At 46.2% G+C, this 17031-nt stretch overlaps 1 protein-coding gene across 1 annotated transcript in view; it reads left to right on the top strand.

Annotated features, from left to right (window-relative positions):
• The window catches only part of PIWIL4 (piwi like RNA-mediated gene silencing 4), an 86956-nt gene that overhangs the window by 16880 nt on the left and 53045 nt on the right, over positions 1 to 17031 (top strand). The window contains exons 7-8 of the mRNA XM_044286716.1: positions 7565 to 7676; positions 10739 to 10923. Coding sequence (XP_044142651.1) covers positions 7565 to 7676; positions 10739 to 10923 — 297 coding nt within the window. The remainder of the gene's footprint in view (positions 1 to 7564; positions 7677 to 10738; positions 10924 to 17031) is intronic.

Genomic DNA, 17031 nt, shown 5'->3' with positions numbered 1-17031 from the left:
ACACAATAAGTAGCACTACACCCCCCCCCTGTCACTTATTAACCCCTGATCACCCCATATAGACTCCCTGATCACCCCCCTGTCATTGATCACCCCCCTGTAAGGCTCCATTCAGACGTCCATATGTGTTTTGCGGATCCGCACATTGCCAGAACTATATAGAAAATGCCTTTTATTGTCCGCAATTGCGGACAAGAATAGGACATGTTCTATAGGCTCTACAAAAAACGCAGTGTTCGCCCGATCAGGCCTGATCTTGTGCGCACACTTGCGTTCAGTCCGCCCCACCGCAGTGACAGAATATTTTTTTTCTGATCACTGCAAAAACACTGTAAAATCGGTGCGGCGCTATAAAGATCACTTTTGAGGGGCATGGCGAGTTCATAGAAGATTTTTTTTTTTTGCCACAAGTTAGCAGAATTTTATTTTTTGTTTTGTTTTTTCTTACAAAGTCTCATATTCCACTAACTTGTGACAAAAAATAAAATCTCACATGAACTCACCATACCCCTCACGGAATCCAAATGCGTAAAATTGCCCTGTGAAATCCTGAAAGTACTCATTGGAATTTGGGCCCCTTTGCGCTTCTTGGCTGCATAAAAGTGTCACACATGTGGTATCGCCGTACTCAGGTGAAGTAGGGCAATGTGGTTTGGTGTGTATTTTTACATATACCCATGCTGGGTGAGAGAAATATCTCAGTAAATTGACAACTTTGTATAAATAAAATGTAAAAAGTTGTCATTTACAGAGATATTTCTCTCACCCAGCATGGGTATATGTAAAAATACACCCCCAAAACACATTGCCCTACTTCTTCTGAGTACGGCGATACCACATGTGTGACACTTTTTTGCAGCCTAGGTGCGCAAAGGGGCCCAAATTCCAATGAGTACCTTTTAGGAGGGCATTTTTAGACATTTGGATTCCAGACTTCTTCTCACGCTTTAGGGCCCCTAAAACACCAGGGCAGTATAAATACCCCACATGTGACCCCATTTTGGAAAAAAGAAACCCCAAGGTATTCCATGAGGGGCATGGCGAGTTCATGTAAAATTTTATTTTTTGTCACAAGTTAGTGGAATATGAGACATTGTAAGGGAAAAAAAAAATATTCTAGGAACTCGCCATGCCCCTCACGGAATACCTTGGGGTGTCTTCTTTCCAAAATAGGGTCACTTGTGGGGTATTTATACTGCCCTGGCATTTTAGGGGCCCTAAAGCGTGAGAAGTCTGGAATCCAAATGTCTAAAAATGCCCTCCTAAAAGGTACTCATTGGAATTTGGGCCCCTTTGTGCACCTAGGCTGCAAAAAAGTGTCACATATGTGGTATCGCCGTACTCAGGAGAAGTAGGGCAATGTGTTTTGGGGTATTTTTTTTACATATACCCATGCTGGGTGAGAGAAATGAAAACTTTGTATAAAAAAATGGGAAAAGTTGTCTTTTACAGAGATATTTATCTCATCCAGCATGGGTATATGTAAAAATACACCCCATAATACATTGCCCTACTTCTTCTGAGTACGGCGATACCACATGAGTGACACTTTTTTGCAGCCTAGGTGGGCAAAGGGGCCCAAATTCCAATGAGTACTTTTAGGATTTCACAGGGCATTTGGATTCCAAACTACTTCTCACGCTTTAGGGCCCCTAAAATGCAAGGGCAGTATAAATACCCCACATATGACCCCATTTTGGAAAGAAGACACCCCAAGGTATTCTGTGAGGGGTATGGTGAGTTCATGTAAAATTTTATTTTTTGTCACAAGTTAGTGGAATATGAGACTTTGTAAGAAAAAACAAAAACAAACATTTTCCGCTAACTTGTGACAAAAAATAAAAACTTCCATGAACTCACTATGCCCATCAGCGAATACCTTAGGGTGTTTACTTTCCGAAATGGGGTCATTTGTGGGGTGTTTCTACTGTCTGGGCATTGTAGAACCTCAGGAAACATGACAGGTGCTCAGAAAGTCAAAGTGCGTAAATTAACTTTTTTTGCACCATAGTTTGTAAACGCTATAACTTTTACCAAAACCAATAAATATACACTTATTCCCTTTTTATTTATCAAAGACATGTAGAACAATAAATTTAGAGAAAAATTTATATACAAATGTAGTTTTATTTGAAAAATTTTACAACAGAAAGTGAAAAATGTCATTTTCTTTCGGTCAATTTCGATTAATATCAAAAAATGTAAAAATGTCAGCAGCAATGAAATACCACCAAATGAAAGCTCTATTAGTGAGAAGAAAAGGAGGTAAAATTCATTTGGGTGGTAAGTTGTATGACCGAGCAATAAACCGTGAAAGTAGTGTAGTGCAGAATTGTAAAAAGTGGTCTGGTCATTAAGGGGGTTTAAGCTAGGGGGGGCTGAGGTGGTTAAAGGGAACCTGTCCAACTTTATGCTGCCCATACTAACGGCAGCATAAAGTAGAGACAGGTGAGCTGATTTCAGGGGTCTGTCATTTAAAAGTTAAAAGTAAGTGGTTGCTGAGAACCAACATCACAATCATTGCAGACTGGGTACAGGCCTGTCAATCATCAGCAGGTGGGCAGGGCGAGCAGGAATCTATCTATATAAAGAAGGATGTATATGTATGTATGTTCCACAATCACTCAAAAACGCAACCATCGATTTAAACTAAACTTGGTATACACATTCCTTGCTACCTGGAAAGAAATCTTGTGGGGTGGGGGGGGGGTGTATCAGCTCTCTAGGACGTAACGTTCCTGAGATATTAGCCAATACAAGCCTGCAAGTCTTTCTCTTCATATCCTAACTGCCATACACACGGTCACATGTCCCTTATCAGCCAATAGAAGCTCGCAGGCCCTTAGTCTCCACATACACACAGTTTTACAGTTTCCATAACAACCCAGCCATTTTTCTTCACTGCTGTAGGTCAGCTTTAGGCCAGGGCTACACGACGACACGTATTGCGTGACACATAGGGCACAACTACACTGCTATATGTGTCGCGCAACAATTTTTATAATGATAGTCTATAGTGTTGCACTGCGACGTGACAGTCGCAGAAAAATCCCCCTGGATGGATTTTTTGCAAACGTTGTGTCGCAGTCGCAGCATGTCACATGTCGCAGTGCAACACCATAGCCTATCATTATAAAAATTGTTGAAACAAAATGTCACGCGACACATGTCGCCGTGTAGCCCTAGCATTAAAGGGGCAGGGCACTGTGGAGGTCACTGTTAAAGGGGCGTTCACAGTGGATGTTACTATTAAGGGGGCAGGCCGCTGTGGAGGTCACTGTTAAGTGGGCAGGGGCCACTATTAAAGGGGCAACTGCTGTGGAGGTCACTGTTAAGGCAGCGGGGTACTGTGAGGTCACTGTTAAGGCAGCAGGGTACTGTGGAGGTCACTGTTAAGGGGACGGGCCCCTGAGGAGGTCACTGTCAAGGGAGTGGGGTGCTGTGAAACTCACTGTTAAAGGGGCGGGCTGCTGTGAAGGTAAAAGTGAATGGGATGGACGGCTGTGGAGGTCCCATTTTAAAGTGGCAGGACACTGTGGGGGGGTCAGTGTTAAGGGGTGGGGGACTGTGGAGTTCACTGTTAAAGGGGCGGTGTGCTGTAGAGGTCACTGTTATGGGGGATACTGTCGATATCTTTTAACGACACACAGAAACATCAAATTAAATTAAATAGATGAAATGTACCCGAGCAAAGCTGGGTCCTTCTGCTAATCTAATATATAAAGCTGAGTGTATGTATGTATGTAGGAATCCGCACCGTCGCATTTACAATCACGAAATTTGCCACACAGTTTCATCAGGTGTCTGGGAAGGTTTTAGACCGGGTCTCAGCTCTTTAGCACGCACCGTTCCTGAGATATTCCCAAAAAAATGCAAATATGGCACATCACATGACCTACATTAGCCAATAGAAGCCTGCAGGTCTTTCTCTTCATATCCCAACTGCCATACACACGGTCACATGACCCTTATCACGGTCACTTGACGCTTAACATGACCTCGCAGGTCCTTAGTCTCCACATACACGCAGTTTTACACTATGTTTCCATAACAACCCAGCCATTTTTCTTCAGTGCTGCAGATCAACTTTAAAGGGGCAGGGCGCTGTGGATGACACTGTTAAGGGAGCGGAGTGCTGTGGAGGTCACAGTTCAGGGGCAGGTAGGGTGGCCATTCAGGCCACCCTTAAAAGACAGACTTAATTAGGTCACGCCCTTCCCACTCCACAGCCGACTGGAATTGAAAAAATGAAGGTAAAAATCTGCTTCCTTCAGCTGCAGGGGTGGGAGGGAGGGTGACTTTCTCCCTGCAGCTCACACTCAGGCTGGGTTCACACCTGAGCGTTCCGAAAGGAGCGCTCTGTATGTGCGATTGTACCGGCGTTTACAATCGCGCATACAGAGACAAGCGAACGCCCATTGTCGCGTGTTCCCGAATGTCTATGTACGGGAACGCGCGACAAAACGCCCCAAAGAAACTCATGTACTTTTTTGAGCTTCCCATAGGGAATCATTGGTTTCTCCTTGTTGAGCGCTTTACAGCGCGTAGGAACGCGCTGTAAAACGCTCAGGTGTGAACCCAGTGTCAGACAGCACAGTGCTGCTGTCTGAGAGTGAGCTGTTCAAAAGGACATCCCTGTGGCCGTCCAGGCCCTGCTCCAAACAGAGGACAGAGAGTCTAAAAGCCGGACTGTCTGGCCTAAAACCGGACCTCTAGCCACCCTAGGGGCAGGCTGCTTTGGAGGTCACAGTTAAGGGGACGATCCGCTATGGAGGTCATTGTTATGGGGCAGATTGCTGTAGAGGTCACTGTTAAGGGGACGGAGCGTTGTGGAAATCACTGTTAAGGAGATGGGGTACTGTGTAGGTCACTAATAAAGGGGCGGCCGCTGTGGAGGTAACTGTTAAATGGGCAGGATGCTGTCGAGGTCACTGTTAAGGGGGCGGCCGCTGTGGAGGTCTCTGTTAATTGGACAGGGAACTGTAGCAGTCACAGTTAAGGGAACAGTGTGCTGTGGAGGTCAGTGTAAGGGGGTGGGTTATTGTGGAAATCACTGTTAATGAGACAGGGTATTGTGGAGGTCATTAATAAAGGGGCGGCCGCTGTGGAGGTCACTGTTAAAGGGGAGGGTGCTGTGGATGTTGCTGTTAAGGGGGCATGCCTCTGTGGAGGTCACTGTTAAAGGGGCGGGGTGCTGTGTAGATGTCACTGTTATAGTGGATACTGTCAATATCTTTTAACGACACACACAAACATTAAAAGAAATCTACCCGTGCGAAGCCGGGTCCTTCTGCTAGTTTATGAATAACCATGACTCTTCTCAGGTGGCCGTGACTCTTTTCCAGGCTTATTACACTGCGCATTGTCGTACTGTAATTACTATTCCCACATGGAGCGCCGCCTCCTATTCAAACAGGTGATCGGCAGGGGTTCCGGGAGTTGGACCCCGCCAATCAGATATTGATGACCTATCCGGAGGATAAGTTACCAATATAAAACCCCTGCTCGACCTCTAATTTGCAGCAGAATTTTGCACCAAAATAGTGGCACAATTTTAGGCGGAAGAAAAAAATAAAATGTTACCTTTTATGTCATGCCCCCTTTCCATCTATGCCACGCCCCTTTTATTAAACCACACCCCTTGATGAACTATAGATTGCTCTAATTCTAGATGCACCAAAGTTTTGAACAGTCTATGACCACATGTAGTTGCATCCACATTAGTAAACGTGGGCCAATGAGCTGATCAACTTATATCCAAAAATCACTACAAATTGTAACATGAAATTTGCTTTTGTTGAGGTGGCCAAAGTACAATGAGAGTGGATTTCAGCGGGCTGTCATTTAAAAGTAAGTGGTTGCCGAGAACCAACATCACAATCATTGCAGACTGGGCCTGGAAAAGAGTCCCGGCCACCTGAGAAGAGTCCTGGTTATTCATAAATACATACTCTCCCCACCCACCTGCTGATGGCTGACCGTCTTCTACCTAGTTTTCTCCCTTTCTCTCTAGGAGAGAACTGCCAATCATCAGCAGATGGGCGAGAGCGCAGGAGATTAGGAATAACCAGGACTCTTCTCAGGGAGATTGGACTCTTTTCCAGGCCTGGACTGCAATGGTTAGGATGTCGGTTCTCGGCAACCACTGACTTTTAGCTGATGAGTGACACACCGCTGACATCAGCATTTCTGTCACTAGTTTATGCTGCCCTCAGTAAGGTCACCATAACGTTGATGACAGGTTCCCTTTAAGAGGTTGTCCAGTTTAGATAACATATTTTTCAATGCTCTATTAAGGAATTCCCATTCATGACCCTCCTCTGTTTGCAAGTGCAGCTTTAAAGGAAATCTGTTACCAACATTTGGCCTATATAAGTACTGCTACCATGCTGTAGTGCAGTCCGACCTTTGGTATACCTTTGTCGATTTTCTATGTCCAGAAAACGATGTTTATTCTATATGCAAATTAAGGTGCAAAGTTCCCAGCAGAGCGTTTTCTAAGAGCCCAAGCTGCCCATTCATAGAGCCAAGTACCTCCCCCGTGCGCTCCTTCCCGCGACGTCACCGACGCCCTCACCCCTCTGCTGGTGACGTCGCCTCTCTGCCTCGGCCTGCTCATAACAGTGTATATAGTAATGGCATCGGCCTTACTATACTTGCTGCGCATGCGCAGTGCTGCTGGTATCTTTACTGTGGGAGCGCTGGGGTCTCTGTATCCTCCACTCAGGAGTAGCGGGGGCCAGGATTTCAGCTCTGGCAAAACAGGCGTAAAAGAGGAACACTCCAGTCAGGGGCTGTAGTCGTTATTACTCCAGGTGCACGGACTGCCGGAATTGCGCCTAATTTATGTCCAACCATAAGTTAAGCAAACCCTTCAGTAGCGCAGGGGGGAAAACAAAGACTGGCATGAAGAGCTGATCTTTGTAAATGGCCCCCGCTGTCCTGTAAAACTGCCAAAGGGGTTTTCGCCCTGCTGTTCTCCGGATTTGAGGGTGTCCCAGAAGTGAAACCCCACCGATCCAGTGATGGCATAGCCTAGTGATGAGAAAATTTAGGAAAATGTGCCTTTTTATTTTTTCTTTCCCCCAGAAACATTGCTGCTCTTGTCTATTGTCTGTTGTACACGGTATTGCATCTTATCCCCATTCACGTGAAGCAGACCGATGTTTTCTGATCCTGGACAATCCCTTTAATTGAGAGTCCCGGCGGGCACTGTATGCTGCTCCTCCGCCATCGTAAACTAATGTATTCCTTCTGATAACATTTCTCACATTTCATTTGATCGGTAATGTAACTGCAGGTGACAGCAGCCGGTGATTGGATTCCCTCATTCATGTATCTGTTTATACGCTTGATTTATCTGCTGCCCCCCGGGGTGAGAAGGATGCCGGCTGCACTTAGCAAACCTCTTACAAGTTGGCACTGGAACGCCATTTATATTTAATGATAGGAGGATCCTGTTTCGTGCCACCTTCCCATACATCGGTTTTTCCAGAAAGGAAGGCCGGTCAGTGACAGAAGTAACGGCGTGCATTATTAATGTGCTGATCGATGTGTTTCACAGGAGTCGGGAGGCGAGCGCACAACTAGCAAAATGGGGGCTGCAACTGGAGGCGCAGCTGTCTGTCACCGGGCGCGTCATTCCACCTGAAAAGATTTGCTTGCGGGACAATATCGTAAGTGCCCGAAAGAATAAAGCACCTTGTAATGGACTGTGCACTACATCATAAGCCGGAAACAAAACAGGGATTAACCCCTTTTCCTCCCCATAGATCCGAAGTTGATTCGTTCAAAACCTTTGTTTTTAATGTTGTTTCCGTACAACATTAAAATATATTGGCTCCGTGGAGCCAAAATTCGTCTCGCTCGAAGTCGCAGTGAATTACTACAGTATTCATATCTGCGTATTTTAATATTGGATTCCGAAGTGGGCGTTGGTACCAAAGCCCACTTCAGATTTAAAATACGCAGATATAAAAACGGTAGTAATTCACCGGAGTCTCGCGTGACTTGCGGCCTACACGGAGGTAATACATTTTAATGCTGTACGGAAACAACTTTAAAAACAGAGGTTTTGAACAAATCAACTTCGGATCCATGATCCGAAGGTCGAGACGCTCAAGCCTACTTGCCAATATCAGATTTGCCGGGTCTGACACCCTTTGGAGCTAGCACTTTGAATCAAGTTGGAAGCACAGCTCCATTCAAAGTGTAGTGGCCTTGACGGGTTACTGCAGCTCCGCTCCCATTCAGATAACCCGGTATGGCCAATACACTATGATGCTGTTCCTCCTGCTCCGTTCTGGTGCCTGTGGCTTCAGGGAGCCCCATAAACTGATTGATAAAATGTAGAAACGAGTACAAACACGGATCCTTCATGGATGAACCACTGACCATCTTGTCACTGATGTCATCACAGACACGGAGAAGCGAATGAGGCCTCACTGTGGAGAAAGTAAAAAAATATATACAGTACAGACCAAAAGTTTGGACACACCTTCTCATTCCAAGAGTTTTCTTTATTTTCATGACTATGAAAATTGTAGATTCACACTGAAGGCATCAAAACTATGAATTAACACATGTGGAATTATATACATAACAAAAAAGTGTGAAACAACTTAAAATATGTCATATTCTAGGTGCTTCAAAGTAGCCACCTTTTGCTTTGATTACTGCTTTGCACATTCTTGGCATTCTCTTGATGAGCTTCAAGAGCTAGTCACCTGAAATGGTCTTCCAACAGTCTTGAAGGAGTTCCCAGAGATGTTTAGCACTTGTTGGCCCTTTTGCCTTCACTCTGCGGTCCAGCTCACCCCAAACCATCTCAATTGGGTTCAGGTCCGGTGACTGTGGAGGCCAGGTCATCTGGCACAGCACCCCATCACTCTCCTTCATGGTCAAATAGCCATTACACAGCCTGGAGGTGTGTTTGGAGTCATTGTCCTTTTGAAAAATAAATGATGGTCCAACTAAACGCAAACCGGGTGGAATAGCATGCCGCTGCAAGATGCTGTGGTAGCCCTGCTGGTTCAGTATGCCTTCAATTTTAAATAAATCCCCAACAGTGTCACCAGCAAAGCACCCCCACACCATCACACCTCCTCCTCCATGCTTCACGGTGGGAACCCGGCATGTAGAGTCCATCCGTTAACCTTTTCTGCGTCGCACAAAGACACGGTGGTTGGACAAAGATCTTAAATTTGGACTCATCAGACCAAAGCACAGATTTCCACTGGTCTAATGTCTATTCCTTGTGTTCTTTAGCCCAAACAAGTCTCTTCTGCTTGTTGCCTGTCCTTAGCAGTGGTTTCCTAGCAGATATTCTACCATGAAGGCCTGATTCACACAGTCTCCTCTTAACAGTTGTTCTAGAGATGTGTCTGCTGCTAGAACTCTGTGTGGCATTGACCTGGTCTCTAATCTGAGCTGCTGTTAACCTGCGATTTCTGAGGCTGGAGACTCAGATGAACTCATTCTCCGCAGCAGAGGTGACTCTTGGTCTTACTTTGCTGGGGCGGTCCGCATGTGAGCCAGTTTCTTTGTAGCGCTTGATGGTTTTTGTGACTGCACTTGGGGACACTTTCAAAGTTTTCCCAATTTTTCGAACTGACTGACCTTCATTTCTTAAAGTAATGATGGCCACTTGTTTTTCTTTACTTAGCTGCTTTTTTCTTGCCATAATACAAATTCTAACAGTCTATTCAGTAGGACTATCAGCTGTGTATCCACCTGACTTCTCCACAACGCAACTGATGGTCCCAACCCCATTTATAAGGCAAAAAATCACACTTATTAAACCTGACAGGGCACACCTGTGAAGTGAAAACCATTTCAGGTGACTACCTCTTGAAGCTCATCAAGAGAATGCCAAGAGTGTGCAAAGCAGTAATCAAAGCAAAAGGTGGCTACTTTGAAGAACCTAGAATATGACATATTTTCAGTTGTTTCAAACTTTTTTGTTATGTATATAATTCCACATGTGTTAATTCATAGTTTTGATGCCTTCAGTGTGAATCTACAATTTTCATAGTCATGAAAATAAAGAAAACTCTTTGAATGAGAAGGTGTGTCCAAACTTTTGGTCTGTACTGTATATAAAAAAATTCCATTCCCAATTTTACATACAAAAATAAACAGGAATTGCCGTAATTTTTTGTTCACCTTGTCCCCCCTCCAAAAAAATGTAATAAAAGTGATCTAAAAGCCATGCATACCCCAAAAATAGAACCAATAAAAACTACAGTTCACCCGTCAAAAAACAGGCCGTCATACAGCTCTGTAGATGGAAATATAAAAAAATTAGGGCTGGCAGAAAATGACGATGCAAAGAAAGTTTACGTTTTTTTCTGAGGTTTTTATTTATTTTTAAAGTAGTTAAACAAAATAACGATACACATTTGGTATCACCGTAATCGTACTGACCTGCAGAATAAGGACATTGTGTCATTAGCGGACAGTGAGCACTGAAATATCAAAACCCCAAGAGCCTTGCCGGAATTGTGGATTTGTTTTTATTTCAATCAGCAAATAATTTTTGTCCCGTTTTCCAATACAAGACATGGGAAATTACAAGGTGTCATTAAAAATACAACTTGTTTCACACAAGAATTAGCCCTTATATGGCGTGTGAGCGGAAAATGTGAAAAGTTATGGCTTTTGGAATGTGGGGAGGAAAAAACTAAAATGGGCCCAGTCCTTAAGGGGTTAAAGATATATTAAATATTTTATTTTCCAGTGCCAGCCTGCGTCTGCTGCCGACTGGTCTCGAGATACACGGGACGGGAGGATGATCTGCGCCAAGCCTCTGTCCAACTGGCTTCTGCTGTTCAGCCACCGCAGCGCAGCTGTTGCGGAAAAGCTGGTCCACAGTCTGATCAAAGTGGGCGATGGAATGGGCTTCTCTGTGGAATACCCCAGAATGTAAGCCATAGGCCATTTATGTTTGTATGTGTATTTTATGGGGGGTTTTTTGTAGCCGTCTTCATTACATAACATCAGGTGTCATTATGGCACATCTTGGCTGTGGGACTGTACTGACTGACTGACCCGCATCTCTCGCTCTCTCCTTCATTCTGCCAAATGGAATCACACAAATTCAGGTTAAATTTCCAAATTTTGCATTTAATTTACTCTATCTGTAGTAAGGGGTAATTTTTCTTGGAGGATCTATATGTATGTTCCCATGCCATGATGGTTCTCTCTTTGGGAGAAAAGATCAATTGGATTTTAACCTGTAGGATGTGTTATTACTTGCAGACAGCTGTGATTTCTGGTAGCGGTATATTCACCAGACCTATTGAAATGAACCGATAGAAACATGCATACATGCACAGTGCTATATGCCCATCATTTCACAATATATAAGATTATTCTGCATAAAAAGTTGAGTCACTGTGTACATACATTACATTACTTATCCTGTACATATCCTGTGTTACCTCCTGTATTATACTCCAGAGCTGCACTCACTATTCTGCTGGTGGAGTCACTGTGTACATACATTACATTACTTATCCTGTACATATCCTGTGTTACCTCCTGTATTATACTCCAGAGCTGCACTCACTATTCTGCTGGTGGAGTCACTGTGTACATACATTACATTACTTATCCTGTACATATCCTGAGTTGCATCCTGTATTATACTCCAGAGCTGCACTCACTATTCTGCTGGTGGAGTCACTGTGTACATACATTACTTATCCTGTACAGATCCTGAGTTGCATCCTGTATTATACTCCAGAGCTGCACTCACTATTCTGCTGGTGGAGTCACTGTGTACATACATTACATTACTTATCCTGTACTGATCCTGAGTTGCATCCTGTATTATACTCCAGAGCTGCAGTCACTATTCTGCTGGTGCAGTCACTGTGTACATACATTACATTACTTATCCTGTACTGATCCTGAGTTACATCCTGTATTATACTCCAGAGCTGCAGTCACTATTCTGCTGGTGCAGTCACTGTGTACATACATTACATATCCTGTACTGACCCTGAGTTGTATCCTGTATTATACTCCAGAGCTGCACTCACTATTCTGCTGGTGGAGTCACTGTGTACATACATTACATTACTTATCCTGTACAGATCCTGAGTTACATCCTGTATTATACTCCAGAGCTGCACTCACTATTCTGCTGGTGGAGTCACTGTGTACATACATTACATTACTTATCCTGTACTGATCCTGAGTTACATCCTGTATTTCTTTTATTAAAATTTTAAAACAAACAGATAAATAAATATATAAAACAGAGACCAAACCAACCATACAGGACATGATGCTCCTCAGCGCGGCGCAGACAGCACCGGTCCAGCCCACTCGCCACAGAACACCAGCTATGTACAATATTTACAATATCTATGTACATGTACTAACCTTCCTGATCCGGTTGCACCTACCTACACTTAACAAATACAGAAGTTAAACTTACAAAAAGCCCACCCACCACCACCCCAATGCAACACACAATTTTTTTTTTTTTTATATATATTATATATATATATATATATATCTTTTTTTTTTTTTGGTCCCTGAGCTGGTCCCGCATCCCATGCCCCCAGTACATGATAACAGACGTCCATGAACCAGCCCAGGATTTTCTTATATGTCCCAAAGTCCCCAATGTTCCATGGAACCCTCCCCCCATTTACCCACCACCCAACCTAACACTACACCCGACAACTCAACCTATACAAATATACAAATATATATATAGACATAAAGACATATAAACTACATTACATAGTACATTACATAGTAGACCTTAACCTCACCACCCACCGTGAGGCTTTTCAGCCACACACAACCCATTAAAGCCCAAGTTTGGCGCCTGCAAGCCCTATGTCCTCATACAGCCACCAAAACAAAACAAAAATCTACAGTGTCAGCTTCAGCCCACCACCGGGAGGGGAGACAACAGGCTAGGGTACCCTAAAGGCAAAACCCCTCCAGAGGAGAGAGGCTCTACCCGCCCCCAACCTCTCGTACTCCAGAGAGCGCACCTTCACCAGGTCTCCGAGAATGTTCCTAACCACCTCATCCTCGGGGAGGATTTTGCGTTGCGTCGAAACTAAACACCGTGCATGCCACGTGTAGTACCTGACCACTGAGCTGACTAGGAATAAAGTGCAAAGGTCCCTACCACCCAGGTGTCTGAATGCTCCATAGGCCCATTCCGCATAGGAGAGAGTGACCAGCCTAGGCCAGCCAATGGAGGTCCCCACCCTGGTGTAAACCTCTGTGTTAAAGGGACAATGAAGCAGGAAGTGGTCCATGCTTTCCAGCACACCACCGCACTCCTCACGGGGACACCCCCTGTCCTCAGAGCTCCTACACTTCAGATTGTCCCTCACACACAGTTTCCCATGGAAGCAGCGCCAAGTCAAGTCAAAGAACTTCAAGGGGATCCTATTGGAATTTAAAAGCCGTAACCCAACCCTCAGATCCCGACCTGGGCAGTCCCTGAGGGCCAGAGGTTTCTGGAAATGGGTCAACAGAACCCTCTGGTCAAGGAGTCTCCTTGACTGAGTCCTGATTTCCCACATCCCCAGACTCCACCGACGTAATACCTTCAGAACCAGGGCAGCATAAGCCGGGAGATGCCCATGTGGTGTGCGGAGATCCTTCACTTGCCCCCCTGTCTCCCATTCCTGGAAGAAAGGCCGAAACCATCCCCGACAGGAGGCTACCCACAGAGGAGCCCTCTCTTGCCAGAGGTTCGAGAGATTAATCTTAATAAAGGTGTTCACCAGGAACACCACAGGGTTGACCATACCCAACCCTCCTAGTCTCCTCGTACGGTAAGTAACCTCCCTCTTGACAAGGTTCAGTCTGTTTCCCCATAACATCTGGAAGAACAGACTGTAGACCCGAGTCCAGAAAGGTTCCGGCAAGACGCACACACTGCCCAGATATAACAGCAAAGGGATCAGGTAGGTTTTGATAATGTTCACCCTTTCCCTGAGGGTTAAAGACCAACCCTTCCACTGGTCCACCTTCTGAGCGGCAATCTTAAGCCTGCTATCCCAATTTTGATGGGGGTAATCCCCCTGGCCAAATTCAATGCCGAGGACTTTTGTAGATTCCTGGGGCTCTGGAAGGGTGTCCGGGAGATCAAAACCAGGATCTCCACCTCCCAGCCAGAGACTCTCACACTTATCTCGGTTGATCTTGGACCCAGATGACTCTGAGTAGCGCTCTACCTCAGACAGTACCCACTCTGCCTCCCCTCTCGAAGACACAAAGATAGTTACGTCATCAGCATACGCCACCACCCTCAGTGTAGTCTCCGGAGCCGCCCGGTCCATCCCGATGCCCGCCAACGGCCCACGATCAACCCCTCTAAGGAAGGGATCGATCGCGAACACATACAAAAGCGGGCTCAGAGGACAACCCTGGCGAACCCCAGATCCCACCCCAAAAGGACGCCCAATCCAACCATTCACAAGCGGGAAACTCTCTGCCCCTGCATACAAGGTCTTAAGCCAATCAACAAACCCCCCGGGCAGGCCATATCTCAGAAGGACAGACCAGAGGTACTCGTGGTTAACACGATCAAATGCTTTTGCCTGATCCAAGGACAGCATGTACCCCTTCCAGTGACCTGCCCTGCCCTGCTCCACGGCCTCCCGGACACTGAGCACAGCACTAAAAGTACTGTGGCCGGGAACAGAGCAATGCTGGGCCCCAGAAAGGAGCTGGGGTGCAAACTTCACCAGCCGATTAAATAGCACCTTTGCCAAAATCTTTCTGTCCACACCGAGGAGCGCTATGGGACGCCAATTCTCAATGTGGAAAGGATCTTTACCCTTTGACAGGATGATCAGGGCCGACCTCCTCATTGACTTTGGTAGAGTACCCGAGGAGAGACACTCATTTAATACCTCAGTCAAGAGGGGAACTAAGGTGTCCTTAAAGGTCTTGTAAAACTCAGATGTTAAGCCATCCGGACCAGGTGATTTTTTGGGAGCAAGCCCCTCAATCACCAGACTGACTTCCTCTTCACTGATCATTTCCATCAAACCGTCAAGAGAGGGGTCTACCCCTGGTTCAGGGACAGTTTCAGTCAGGAAAGCCGATATCCTATCACGATCAAGATCCCTCCTTGCCATGAGATGTGAGTAAAAGGATCTGACAACCTCCAGGATCCCTGATCTGGACCTTCTCAGAGAACCCGTACTATCAATCAGTCCTGACACAATCTTACTACTCACTGACATCCTGCAGTTTTTGTAAGGGTCGGGCGAGCGGTATTTCCCGTAATCCCTCTCAAAAACCAAAGATGCGTGCCTATCGTACAGACACCTCATAAGCAAAGACTTCACTCTGGAGATCTCCTCACGGCTACCCCCAGTCGAGACAAGACATTCGAGTTTCCTCCTCAGGCCCTGATACAGGCGATACTTACTCAGACTCCTGAGGCTCGAGAGCTGGCGGAAGAATCTCCCCACCCTTTCCTTGAAGATCTCCCACCACTCAGACTTACTGCCGCAGAGATCCAGCAATGGTACCTGGCTCTGAACGAAATCCTCAAAGGACTGTCTTATCTCCGCTTCTTCCAAGAGAGACGAATTGAGCCTCCAGTAGCCCCTTCCCATTCGGGGGGTCTCTGCAACATTCAGAGAAAACAAAATCATACAGTGGTCGGAGAACTCCACCTCCACAGCGGACACGGCTGAAGAGACGGCTTCCTCCTTTAAATAAAACCTGTCTATTCTAGACCTACAACTAGCCCTATGATAGGTGAACCCCGGGTGGCCTGGGGTGTGCCGGATGTGGACATCCACCAGACGAGCCTCACTAGCTATTTTATTAAGCGCAATGCTGTCGTAAGTCAGCTTGTCCCTGGAACCTCCCCTATCCTGGGGCCTCGTGACAGTATTGAAGTCCCCTCCAAAGACCACCTGCCGACTTGTAAAAAGATAGGGCTTGATCCTCATGAAGAGACACTTACGGTCCCACTTGGACTGGGGACCATAGATGTTAATTAGACGAAGTTCTTGTCCCCTCATGAGGACATCCAGGATCAGGCACCTCCCCATTTCTAATTCAATAACCCGTCGGCATTCTACCGGTGCAGTAAAAAGGACTGCCACCCCGCTATACGGCTCGGCCGCAAGAGACCAGTAGGAGGATCCGCGTCGCCACTCCCTTTTAGCTTTAAATACAGATGCCAAATCTGGCAGCCTGGTCTCCTGCAAAAACAAAATGTCAGCTTCAACCCGGCTGAAAAAATCAAAGGCCGCAAATCTAGCCGTATCTGACTTAATGCTGGCGACATTAATGGACGCCAGCGTCAACGGAGTGAGTGCCGCCATCATGGGTGATTGAATTAGATGGCTTTCTTTTCCCACTGCCCCCACCAACTTTTTCATCAGATGATGGCTTACCCCTCTTCAAACAAACAGATGTGTCCATTTCACCTCTGCCCTTGTGCTCTGACTCCAAGCCAGCCCCCACCCCTGAGGACATGTTTTCCCCAGTAGAAGGAGGCTCGGCGTCCCCCGCAGGCCCAGGTGTCACCGCGACTCCCGAAACCTCCCCACCGGCTCCCTCCCCTGAGGAGGGGGAGGTGTCACCAATGGCTTGGAACCGGTTTGAGAGACTAATCAGAGGGGGGTTGGTTGTACCTTCCTTTGGCATCTGGCGGGTGGGAGAAGATCTTAAATCTCCCTTTTTCCCTGTACGTTTATTACCCTGCTTTTGCCATCCCCCACTTCCCCCGTCATGGGGGGATAATGAGGAGATGGCACCTTCCTCTTCCTGGATCCTCCTAATTTCCTCATCCAGCTCACTGTCCCTTTGGGCCTCAGCAGTAGCAGCAGTCTCAGGGGTGAGATCAGGGGTCATCCCAGCTTCCCCAGTTGCCTGAGGTTCCCAGGATTCACCCATCTCCCTCTCCCTTCTGCGATTTTCCTGACGCCTCAGTTGGGCAGGCGTCTTTTGCTTACTTTTCTTCCCTGGCCCCTCTGTTCCTTCACTTCTGCCAGCCCCTGCCCCAGTAGAATTGGCCTCACG

The sequence above is a fragment of the Bufo gargarizans genome, chromosome 3 (assembly GCF_014858855.1).
Source record: "Bufo gargarizans isolate SCDJY-AF-19 chromosome 3, ASM1485885v1, whole genome shotgun sequence".
In the NCBI taxonomy this organism is placed as follows: Eukaryota; Metazoa; Chordata; class Amphibia; order Anura; family Bufonidae; genus Bufo; species Bufo gargarizans.
Note: the sequence above shows the minus strand (reverse complement) of the source record. Positions and strands in the feature narration are given on the sequence as shown.